Genomic DNA, 12,315 nt, shown 5'->3' with positions numbered 1-12,315 from the left:
AGTAATTTGGCAGAAAATTTAACTCCTCCAGAGCAGAACCAAAGTCATAAGTCATTTTCATTGCAATGACAGAACACACAAACAAGGAAATTACATTGGTTATGGAGTGATGTGTTTCATTGGGAATAACATCACTGAATTGACTTAGAGATAAAATGATATGAAACTGTTTGGAAAATAAACTAAAAAAGTTTGCCAAATATTTTATGTAAAAATAATGCATTTTTGTGCATTTGAAAACTAAACAACAACTTGCATTTCAGATGGCACCCTTCACGCTAACTCAGATTTGTGTGAAAAAGTTTACTGCTGTCAAGCCTGTATTACAAGGGATATTTAATGGTTATGTTACAAGTCCTGTGCATTGGTGATGCAATGATTATTTGGTCAACATAAGTTATTTAGTGGATGATTTTCTGTAGCACGAATTCTATTGCACCCAGAAACAAAAGAACTGTAATTGTTTGAAAAATCATGATATAAATGGAAAGTTCATTCAGTACTGCAGTGTTTGATTTTCTGCGTGGTCTTAGGAATCATAAAGATCATTCTGTTTTAGATACTGTAGTGAGTTTATTAGTGCAGAACCTTAAAACCTAAGGAGATAGTCAAGACTTTACAAACTCCCCACCAACTACAATGGGCTCCCAACCTGGCTAACCAATGAAAAGTAAATAATTTGGGAAAGGCCTCGCTCTTGCTGTCTCTCCAACATGCATTTCATTCTTCTTTCTCCAGCAAAGACAACAAAATGTTTTCTCTTCTGAAATCCCCCCCTCCTCCGTGGCCTCAGCATACAACAACAACTTGGATTTATATAGCACCCTCCACGTCGGACGGGGTCTCAGAGCGTTTCACATTAACGGATCCCGGGCATAATGTTTGCATCCAGGATTTCTCTGTGCTTTAAACTGCCATATTACAGAGATGGCATTTGAGTGCAGCTAAAACAGGATACAACATTAATCCAGTCAGTATTTGTGAAGTACACTCAAATGATATCTCCAAGACCTCAAATGAAAGGCTGTTGAGTGTCCAGAAAATAATTTAAAAAAGAGCAAAAACTGGTTTTCCAAAATATGCCAATTGGGGTTTACTGACCAGCGACACTCAGGCCTGGGACTAAATCAGAGTCCTGTAGCTTAGTGGTTAGAGCACACGCCTCGCAAGCGAGAGGACCTGGTTTCAATTCCAGGAGAGGTGAAACCTTAGATTAAGTTTCTTACCCCACACGTCTGTTACCTGGTAGTAAGTAGGAACCCGGTTGTTAGGCGATTGTTGGTTTGCTCTCCGGGGATAATTCCTCAAAAAAACCTCAATCCAAGACTGTTTCTGGGACACTGTTTTGCACAATTGGCTGCCACGTTTCACCAAAAAAAATAGTCAATCAATCCACTTTACAATACTGTATATTTGGTGAAGTGTTTTGGGATGTCTCAACGACGTAATAGGGTGCTTTATAAAATACAAGGATTATTATTATAAGGACAGCAACGTCCTAAAGCAGTTTAGGACGCTGTGTGTAAACTATTTTCCTGTATGGTTCTGAGCTCCTGGGGTTGGAGTGGAGAGGCTCCTTCTAGCCCATTTGTGAAATCCAAGATCATGCAGTGAGGTGGATTTGTGGTAAACACAGGAAGTAGCTGCAGGGAGGGAGGGCTCCAGCCTACACTGATCTGTCACTGAGCGGAGGTGCAGTCAGCTTCACAGTGGGCACGTCTATTTGCCAAACCCTCACATGAGGACCTGGATTAAGCAGCTGAGACTGAGTAAGCCTGGCCACAAGCTGTCCTGTAAAGGTCCTCCCACCTGGCTGAAGGCAGATGTCCATCAGATAGTTGGAAACTCTGATGCTAGGGCTACAGTTTGGAAGTTGTTACCTGGAGTCCTAGTTCATGAACATGTACATTCAGGGCCTTAAATCCCCCTTGATTGGTTTGCAAAGAGGTAAGCAGCTGCTACGTAAGGAAGATTGTGGCAATGCTCTTATACATTTCATGCTGAGCTGCGGTGCCCATCAGGCAGCTCACAGGAAGTAGCTGGTACCTACCATCCATCTGGTGATGGTTGAAACCTGCACATATCAGATGCCAAATGACCAACTATTCTCCTTGGGGATAGTAAGCAGGTTCTCCTTGGAGGTGAATTGGCTCTAAGATGAGTTTTCGGGCAAAGGAATCTCAGAATCGTCAACCTTCTGTGATGGTCTCACTAATCCAGTTCTTGAGCCAGGCGAGTCCCCAGTCCTCCAGGGCACTGGTGATGACTGCCTAGCCTCTCTGACTCGTCAATAGGATTTGGAAAGGCAGACCAGTCATTGCGGCAGGAACTCTTCCCACCCAATTCCTTTTAACCCTGGCAACAAAAGCCCTCATGTGTAGGGTGGTCATAGCTATACAAGCCTCGGGAAAGCTTGCCAGACAGTGCTTTCAATGGCAGCTTTGTGGTTTTAGCTGGTTGGACACCAGCGGAACTCCAATATATACTCCAGGGTCCCCAAGACAGGGCTTTCGTCAAACTGTGCCTAATACTCTTTAGAATTAGGTAAACATGATGCGTCCCTACAGAGAGAGAGTGTGCTTTCCATTCCAATAAATATCTCTGGAATTTCCATGTATACGTAGGATGCATGGAGCTGTTTGGTTTGGATACTCTTCAGCATGAAGATGAGTTCCACCTGGCTGACCAAAAACAATGTGAACTTTTAGTGATAACGAATATGAATATACAGATCTAATCGTATAACCACTATTCTACAGGTGTCAGCCTTGATACTGAATATCAACAATGTAATTGTGCGTTTGGGAAACAATGTGTTTTGGTTGGGTACTTAACACACACAGAAACTTATCACCATCTGTAAGAGTTTCCAAACCAAATTATTGAGAGTTCCACATATATTTGGTTTATGTTTATTTGGTATGGAGTATGGACTCTTCCCCCAGAGGAATGCATCCGTTTGCACAATTCCAGAAAGATAAGGTACAGCTTGGTAAGAGCCATGAGGACAATAAATTGAATGAGGGCTAGATTGTATACCTTAGAACCAATTTGAGTTGTGCAATCCACAGCTATTTTATTGTGACATGATTTTGTGGACATTACATTTGTTTTTAAAATTTTAAAATGACTTTTTAATAGTTCTGTAAAGATTTTTTTCTGTCTCTCTTTAGCACTATTTCAAATGGCAGATTTCTTTCTTGCAAACAACATGTTCAGTTGTTGCTAGGTGATGGAAATACGACAATCCTGTGTTGTGAGATGATATTTACATATGATAAATACTGATAAACACATTTGGCAAGTCAGTTGTGATTAGATCATATTTTTTCATGGATCACAATTTCTGTACAATGTGAGTGAATTGGAAAGCTATATTGGAATTTTATGCTCACTAATATATATGATTTAGTTTAACCAGATGACACTCAACTATAATACCATGACTAAATCTTGAAATGAAGTCTGCAAGCCTAGTTTTAGGAAGCACTAGCAGAGGCTATTCGGCCCATTGTGCCCGTGCCAGTTCTTTGAAAGAGCTATCCAAATTAATCCCACTTCCCTGCTCTCCCCATAGCCTTGCAAATTTGTCCTCCCCAAATATCTATCCACTGCTCCCTTGAAAGATGCTATCGAATCTGCTTCCACCACCCTTTCAGGCAGTGCATTTCAGATCTGAACAACTGAAAGTAGTCGGAGATTGCAGTTGTCTGAAGTCCGAGTGTCTAAAATTGTTGAAGAACTGGGGCATGTTGGGAGGGAGAGACTTTTAAGGACTAACAGAGAGGGGAAGGTAGGGCAAGGAAGACAAAGGAGAAAATGGGGTAGAGGACAGGGGATGGTGGGTTAAAGGGGTGTTATGATGCAAAACAAAGAGGGGATTACAACAAAACAGGGGAACAGAGGTGTTAATAATGCAAAATAAAGGGGGGGGGGGATTGAAACAAAACAGGCCAGAAGGGAGAAAAGGTGTATCTGGGACCCAGATGATGTGGTAATGGTCACAGAAGAGGGGGAGGGGGAAGGTGAGCTGTTATGGTCTGAAATTATTTTTAAAAATATTGAGGCCAGAGGGCTGTAAGGTCCCTAGCAAATAGATGAGGTGCTGTTCCTCGAGTGTGCACTGTGGTTCATTGGAACAATGTAGGAGACCATGGATGGAGAGGTCAGAGTGCGAGTGGGAGAGAGAGAAGTGACAAGAAACCGGAAGCTCAGGGTTGTGCTTGCATCTGCGTTTGGTCTCCCCAGTGTAGAGGAGAGCAGCATGAGCAGTGAATGCAGTAAACTACGTAAATTACTGTCTCACTTGAAAACTGTGTTTGGAGCCATGGGCAGTATTATGGGAGGAGGTGAAAGGGCAGGTATTGCATCTCCTTGGCTGGTATGGGAAGGTGCCGAGGGGGACTCAATTTAATAATTTGAGCCTGTTTCAAAATTATACTAAAACAGAAGCTGCAAAATTTGAAAAATGTGTAAGTCTTCTCTTTGGCACTTAAATGTGTTTACATTTATAAATGGTAACCAGACTATTGGCTCCACTCCCAGTGGAGCTGGTCAACTATGAGATCAGTTAGCATGGGGGTGTCAATGGTCACTGTTCAGTTCTGAAAGGTCCGTCTCCACATCGGTTTCAATGGTTCAGCAAGCAAGTTAACAACTCTTAGCAGGTATCCTCACAAACACCTAAACAAAACCATTGTAATAGTAAGTCTCTTTCTTAAAGCACTTGTATGGAAGACACGCTGTAAAATCTATCATCTCTGTTTCTGTGGGCTCTGTTAATTAAACTTCAGTGGCAAACTGCCAACCGATTCAGTCTTCATAATTCCAATAGCCTTTGAATTTACATTGGAATGGTGAACTATTTTTAAGAATGCACTTAATTCTGTAGCATTAATATCATACACAGTTGCATTAATATCGTATGCACAGCACAGATGCTCAATCTGAGCAAAACAGTCTGGTAGAACTTGTCCACACTCAAGGCACAGAGTTTGCAGATATGTATCAACATATATACAATGTCTTTTTGAATGCAAGATACTGAGGTGCAAATTATAATAATCTTTGCACTTGATATAGCACCTTATCACGTTGAGACGTCTCAAAGTGCTTCACAGGATATATGTAAAGTGGATTGACTGTATTTTGTGGACGATATGTGGCAGCCAATTGCGCACAGCAGTGTCCCACAAGCAGTCAGGGATTGAGTGAACCAATTGTTCTTGGGGGGAGTAAAAATTGTTTTACCCCCAAAAAGTGAACTGCCAATTGACTGAAAGCCGGTTTCCTACATACTGCCTGGCTAAACAGAGGCATGTGGAGTAAGCAAACTTGCCTAAGGTCTCCCCCTACCCGGGAATCGAACCCCGGTCCTCTCGCTTGCAAAGCAAATCACTAAGCACTACGACTGCAGGACTCTACGCATTCAGACTGATTTAATGATTGTGCCTGTTAAAGGACAAACAGCAGATACAAACCCTGGAGCAATTATAGGTTCTCTTTGGCACTTAAATGTATAAATTTATTGTAAATAACAATAATCCTTACATTTACATTTGAAATAGCGCCTTGTCACTTCGTTGAGATGTCTCAAAGCGCATAACAGAATACACTGTAAACAACAACAAAATTACATTTGTATAGTGCCATTCATGTCAGGAGGATGTACCACGGCAATCAGTGTTTCGGACCCGAGCTGGGGGTTGGGAATGGGGATGGTGGGGGTGTGGAAGGTGAGCGAAGGCTTGGTTGAAGAAGAGGGTCTTGAGACGGGTTGTGAAGGAGGCAAGGGAGGGGGTGAGGTGGAGGGACTGTGGGATGGAGTTCCAGAGGGCGGGGAGGAGGGGGGGTTATAGAGTGGCTGAAGGCTCACCCACCTAACGTGAGAGGGTGGTGGTGGGGGGAAGTTACGGGGCGTCTGGGGGAGAGGGTGTGTGGGGGGGAGAGTCAGGGGTCTAGGGGGGGAGGATGTCGGGGGGAGTCGGGGGGGGGGGGGAGTCAAGGAGTCTGGGGAGGGTGTGTGTGTGTGTGGGGGGGGAGAGTTAGGGGGTCTGGGGGAGGGGTGTGTGTGTGGGGGGGGGGAGAGTTAGGGGGTCTGGGGGAGGGTGTGTGTGTGTGGGGGGGGAGAGTTAGGGGGTCTGGGGGAGGGTGTGTGTGTGTGGGGGGGGGGAGAGTTAGGGGGTCTGGGGGAGTGTGTGTGTGTGGGGGGGAGAGTTAGGGGGTCTGGGGGAGTGTGTGTGTGTGTGGGGGGGAGAGTTAGGGGGTCTGGGGGAGTGTGTGTGTATGTGGGGGGGGGAGAGTTAGGGGGTCTGGGGGAGTGTGTGTGTGTGTGGGGGGGGAGAGTTAGGGGGTCTGGGGGAGTGTGTGTGTGGGGGGGGGAGAGTTAGGGGGTCTGTGTGTGTGTGGGGGGGGGGGGAGAGTTAGGGGGTCTGGGGGAGTGTGTGTGGGGGGGGGAGAGTTAGGGGGTCTGTGTGTGTGTGTGTGGGGGGGAGAGTTAGGGGGTCTGGGGGAGTGTGTGTGTGTGTGTGGGGGGGGAGAGTTAGGGGGTCTCGGGGAGAGGGGGGGGGGTGTTAGTGCCCCCCGCCCCCCTGCTGGACACGTTTCAGTAGCTCCTCATCCTGCAGGGAGAGCTCGGTCAGTTTGCGGCCCATTCTCTCGTGGACGTCGAGGTATTTGGAGACGCAGCGATCCAGGCAAACGGCCTCGCCCTTGGACAGCTCCGGCTCCTTGTAATGGGGGGGGACGCATTTGCGGTGACACGCTCCCGTCATCCTGTTGTACATGTCGGCCATCATCTCCACCTCCAGCTCCGCCGCCAACTGCTGGGCTTTCAGAGGATCCATCCGCCGTTTACGGTGCAGCCCCGGGGCCCACTCTGTTGACGGGTTGTGTCGGTTGGAGCCGAGAGGGCCTGAGGCTGTTCGGGAGGTTTCAGCCGCCGCCGCCGCCGCCACAGGGAGAGCGATAGAGAGAGTGTCCGTCAGATCCGCCCCAGATTAGGTGGAGGGAGAGAGGGAGGAGAAGCGCCGTCTGCTCGTCCGCCCCGGGCCCGGGCCTCTCTATCTCTGTCTCTGTCTGGTCCGTCCCCCGGGTGGGGTGTGTTGAGGCTCAGCCGGTTGCGGGGGCCGCGGGGCGGCTGACGGGGTCCGGGCCTCGTGGCTCGGGCTGGATGCGGATTTGCCTGATGTCCCTCCGGTGTCACCTTGTGCCCGACCCTGAAACTGCGGCCTCAAATCCTCCGCCGATCAGAGCGAGAGCAGAGCCGGTGGCTGTGGCACTGCATATATTTGGGGGGAGGGGGTGGGGGTTGGGGGAGGGTTGTTGGGGTGGGGGTTGGGGGGGTTCGCAACGTAAATGGTTTTGCAGCAGAGGAGGGTTCAGTATTTTAAGGTAGAATTTGCGATATTCGCAAACGTTGTTAATGACGAATTCCGTTTGCGAACATTGAAAAAAAATGCTGATATCGTTTATTTTTTAAAAATATATTTGGGCATATATATATTTTTAAAAATAAATGATATCAGCATTTTTTTGCAGATATATATAATACATATAATATCATATATGCAATATATATCATGTATAATGTATTATATATAATACATATAGTATATCATTTATAATACATTATATGTAATATATACCGTATATAATATATATAATATATTATATAATATATTATATCGTATATATACTATATAGTGTATATATAAATGTATGTATATATATATAGGAAAAAGAGCACATGGTCATTGGGCTTTTTGCTGCACAATACATGGAATAAACCCAGACATACATAGGTTTTCCACTTCATAGTTGTGAGAGTTTGTTCCATCACTAAAACACAGTTACTTTTCTGCAATTTACAATTACAGCCATCACTCTTAACCCCCAAAAGCCTGAAGTGAACAATAGAAAATTAATACTTTTGTGGTAACTTTTGAGTGTTTCTGACCTATTAAAGAGCTCTGTGTTGGACTTGAACTTTCTGTGACTTTTAGTCGTTTTTGAGGGGGAAAAGAAGGCTCCTTTTACAATGAATTATAGACGTGTTTAAAATAATATTTACATGTTGCTAATATTTAAGGGATCTTTTGCAAGACTACCTTAGGAGCAGCTTGCCAAATTCCAAAGACGTCTCGAGATGTTTTTTGCACAGCGAGTGTAAAGTTCAGGAGTTTTTGCACTGTTTACTTTGCTCACTGCAGACGGCCGTGCTTGTGACTCTCATTTTAAGTGTCTTGCATGGTTCGCTGTATACATTTCCACATTTTATGGATTTTATTGCTTACAGTGTTGCTCAGCAAGTTCACTGTAGGTTGGCGTTTGCAGACGTGCTGTTTACCACTAAAGTTAACCAAAAGAATGGCAGATTTTAGAGAGACTAGGTCAGTATGGTATTATCCATTGTCTTTCTGCGGTTTAGCAAATTAATAAATAAGCTGACCATTTGATTACTTTAAAATGACTCAAATACTTCACAAGTAATTGTTGTCAAGAATAGTGACATTATTTTTTAAGGTGCCTTCCTTTTGCTCGGGGATGTTAAAACTGGGATCGAACCTGACATACACAATGGGGATGTATGAGAATTTTCTGATCCTTAATCTTGGTGAAAATCCAGGCCCGGGCAAATATATGGGGATTTTGAGTTGATAGTGGCAAAGGAAAATCTTCAACTTCAACAATCGCTTTGAGCTTTCCTGGCTTTCAAAAAACTCCAGTTAAATTAATGGAAAGGGACAAAATGATCAATTTAGCCTCTTAAAAGTTATAAAGAAGTGACTTGCTGCATTACACAAGCACATGAGTATGTAATCCTTATGTGTAGAAAGTGATTCTTTGCTGGTTGTGGCTTTATCGTTTTGGATGCTACCCTAGTTATATAAGTAACACACTCAATGAATGTTCTCAGCACACTCCTTTAGCTTCTTTCCTGCTTGGGATTTCTCCCTCAGCTCCTGCCACCATTCCGTGGTTGAGGGGGAGGGGAAGTAAGCTTAACTGCTTCCAAGGCAGCAATGGAGCAAGAACGTAAGAAATGCTAGACAAAAAAGTAGACCAAGGTCCATCTAGTTCGCCTACCACCTTCCTGATGGTCGCATGTGCATATGTTTCAAGCTACCTATGTACTATATCCCAAAATGTTATTTCCTAAAAACTCTAATCTGTGTTTGAATGAATCAATACTTCCTGCTTCAACCATCTCCTTAAGGAGCCTGTTCCACAGGTTCACTATTCACTCACTGAAATAGTATTTGTGTTCAATCGCGGGCCATGTCCTCTGATTTTACTATTCCTGACAAGTTGAAACAGCCTGTCATGATCTATATTGTTTTGCCCCTTTAGAATCTTAAAGGGAGCAATCATGTCGCCTCTCAATCTTCTCTTTTCCAGCATGAATATGCCCAATTTACTTAGTCGCGCCTCATAGTCCAAACCTTCCATTCCCTCAATCATTTTGGTTGCCCTCCTCTATATCTTCTCAATTGCTCCAATATCCTTTTTGTACTGTGGCGACTAGAATTGTACACAGTACTCCAAGTATGGTCTCATGAATGATTTATACAGTGGCTGGATTACCCCACTGTTTCGGCTTCCTATTGATCTTTTGATACATTCCAACAGCTGGTTTGCTTTACTCACTGCCACAGAGCATTGTTGGGAGAGTTTCAATTTATTGTCAATCAGGACCCTTGGGTCCTTTTCATTTTTCCATACAGATTATTTTCCTTCCATTCAATTAATAGTCCCTTCTCTTCACATTGAATTTCATATGTCACTGATTTGCCCAATTCCCAAGTATGTTCAAATCCTTACGTAACCTATCTTGTTCAACTTTGCAATGTACAACTTTCTTGGTGTCATCTGCAGACTTTTTAATAAAATATATTAAACAAAAGAGGTCCCAAAACAGACCTTTGTGGAACTCCACTGGTAACATTTTCCCAGTCTGATGATATTCCCTGTACCATCACCCTCTGGATTCTTCTGTTCAACCAATTGCATCATCAATTGCAATGTCAGAGACAGTTTTGGTATTCCAGGGCACTGCTGAGGACAAAAAGTGGCAAACCTAACTTTTTTGGTGAGGTGGATAATTTTTCATCTTGAAGAGGAAAGTTAATGGTTTGGATTGGAACAGCTTTACACTCCTTGCAGTTTAATAGTACAGTACAGCATGGAATGGAAGCAAGCTAAAGTTCCCTCTCCCATATTCCTGTCAAAGACCTTTATCTTAACAGTGAAGTTAACATTACATTTGAATATGAGTTACCCTTCAATGGACTTTTGAGTTATACTTTAACCTCGGTTTGCCAAGATACAAGTAGCATGGTTCTACCATTCATGAACATGTTTAGAGGACAACATTATTATTTTTGCTGAAAGAAATCAGGTTGAGGCATACTTTCCATATTATTTACTGAAAAATAAAGACAGAATGCTTGTTGGTTATATATGGTCACCAGTTATTTTCCTTTTTGTTAGTGGTTTGTCAAATTAAAATAAGTACTGTAAAAGATCTTAATTTTTATTTTATTCAAACCATATATGATGGAAGTGATAAAATGCCTGAGTTGCTGTACTGTACGCTTTCAAACTCCATATGGCATTTAGGAGTGGAAACAAAGAATGCTAAGCATTTTAAGAATCAGTGGAAGAGATCTATTTTATGCAACATTAAAAAAAACTTGCATGGAGTCAGATTCCCGAAAAGCATAGTGAAGCTGAATGAACACTATTTCAATTTCAAATACAGTAAGCAGATACAGTGCCGCAAGATAAAGCTCCCCCATTTTCCTGTATAAACAACAACAACAAAATTACATTTGTAAAGTATTTGTATAGCGCCTTTCACTTCGGGAGGACTCCCAAGGTGCTGGACAATCAGTGTTTCGGACCCAAGCTGGGGGTAGGGATCAGGGAGGGTGAGAGCGGAGGAGTGACTGAATTCTGGTAACTATGGAGTATTGTGAGAAGAAGTGATTGAAGACCAACTAGTAATTGGAATTTGAGACAACAAAGTACACAGTAAACTATTGAAACAGAACTTGAGTTTGGAGATGGTTATACAAATAACATGGAAGAAATGTCAAGAACTCACATGCAGGAAATCGAGGGTGAATAAATATGGGAATAGATGAACTGGTGGTAGAGTTGGAGTCACAGATGAGTATGGAGTTCAGCAAGGCAAAGGTCAAATCAAACTGAAGGATGTGAGAAATGTGGATTATAACAAGTTTTCAGGTAATACCTTGTGGAAGGGAAGGAATGCTATATTGCAGTGGATAGGGTCATTGTGCAAGGAATCGCGGAAATAGACAACAAAGGTCAGAACAAAATAGAACAAAAGAGAGATCCTTTAAGACCCGCCTTCATGCCTTCCTCTTTGACCTCACCCTCAGTCTTCTTTACCCAACTTCAGTTCAGGTTTGTGGAGAGTTCTCTTTAAAGATAATGACAATTCTGCAATTCAAATGGACCAACCACTATTACTGTTATTACTTCGCTGCCTAGCAAACAGAACCAAAAACATATTATCCACTACTCTTCCTCTTTCACTTTTAATGGTCACTTTCTTACTGGAGGTAAATTCTCTCACCCTGTACATATACATAGATACAGTAGAATTGATATCAATTCCACTACATGGAATAAAATTTGGATTGTTGATTAGGATATTGGCTAGTTAATTTGGATTGTCAATAGGATATTGGCAGGCCCAAGAATAGTGATTACATTCTTAACACCATTTGGATGATATTGTTTCTGGAGAATGCTGTTTGGCATATGGTCAGTACAGGAGATATTCCAAAAGAAATTATTACAAATACTAAAAGGATTCTTGTTACAATAAATTATAATGATGATGTGTTAATATTTGGAAGGAGTAGAGCATGAACATTCGAAAAGCGTGTTATGGTTTCCAAGAGAATGTAAACGAAACTAAAAAGTGTAAATTAGGAGTGAGAAAGGTCACGTATAATTACAAAAAGGGTTAAAAAAAAGATTCAAAGAAAGTAGAAGCAATAATAAAGATGCCAGCACCCAATGATAAAAAAAGGAGTGAAAAGATTAATTAGAATGGTGAAGTGGGTGGCCTGGTTCATACTGAAGGTGACTGATTATGGAGCCAAGACAGCAATTGAAAGCAGACAGGAAATTTATCTGGAAAAGGGAACAGCAGCAGGCATTTAAAAGAATAAAAAGCCACATCAAAGATTCCTGGCATTAAATATTATGATGTCAATGCTTAAGATAACAGTAGATGCAAGTAAAACAGGGATAGATGCAATTTGAATACAAACATAA

The 12,315-nt window shown here is 42.7% G+C and overlaps 2 protein-coding genes across 2 annotated transcripts in view; one reads left to right on the top strand and one right to left on the bottom strand.

Annotated features, from left to right (window-relative positions):
* cacna1c (calcium channel, voltage-dependent, L type, alpha 1C subunit) overlaps positions 1-12,315 on the top strand; it is a 270,222-nt gene that overhangs the window by 28,966 nt on the left and 228,941 nt on the right. The window lies entirely within an intron of this gene.
* On the bottom strand, positions 6,550-7,293 carry LOC103179418 (translocase of inner mitochondrial membrane 10). Its single transcript, XM_007894710.2, has one exon. The coding sequence runs from the start codon at positions 6,843-6,845 to the stop codon at positions 6,573-6,575; it is 273 nt and encodes a 90-aa protein (XP_007892901.1). The 5' UTR covers positions 6,846-7,293; the 3' UTR covers positions 6,550-6,572.

The sequence above is a fragment of the Callorhinchus milii genome, unplaced genomic scaffold, assembly GCF_018977255.1.
Source record: "Callorhinchus milii isolate IMCB2004 unplaced genomic scaffold, IMCB_Cmil_1.0 Scaffold5, whole genome shotgun sequence".
Lineage (NCBI taxonomy): Eukaryota > Metazoa > Chordata > Chondrichthyes > Chimaeriformes > Callorhinchidae > Callorhinchus > Callorhinchus milii.
This window is presented reverse-complemented; position numbering and strand designations above follow the sequence as displayed.

What these genes read in the sequence shown, in the direction of transcription:
- LOC103179418 (XM_007894710.2), bottom strand. Translation starts at nt 6,845, where the DNA reads ATGGATCCTCTGAAAGCCCAGCAGTTGGCGGCGGAGCTGGAGGTGGAG.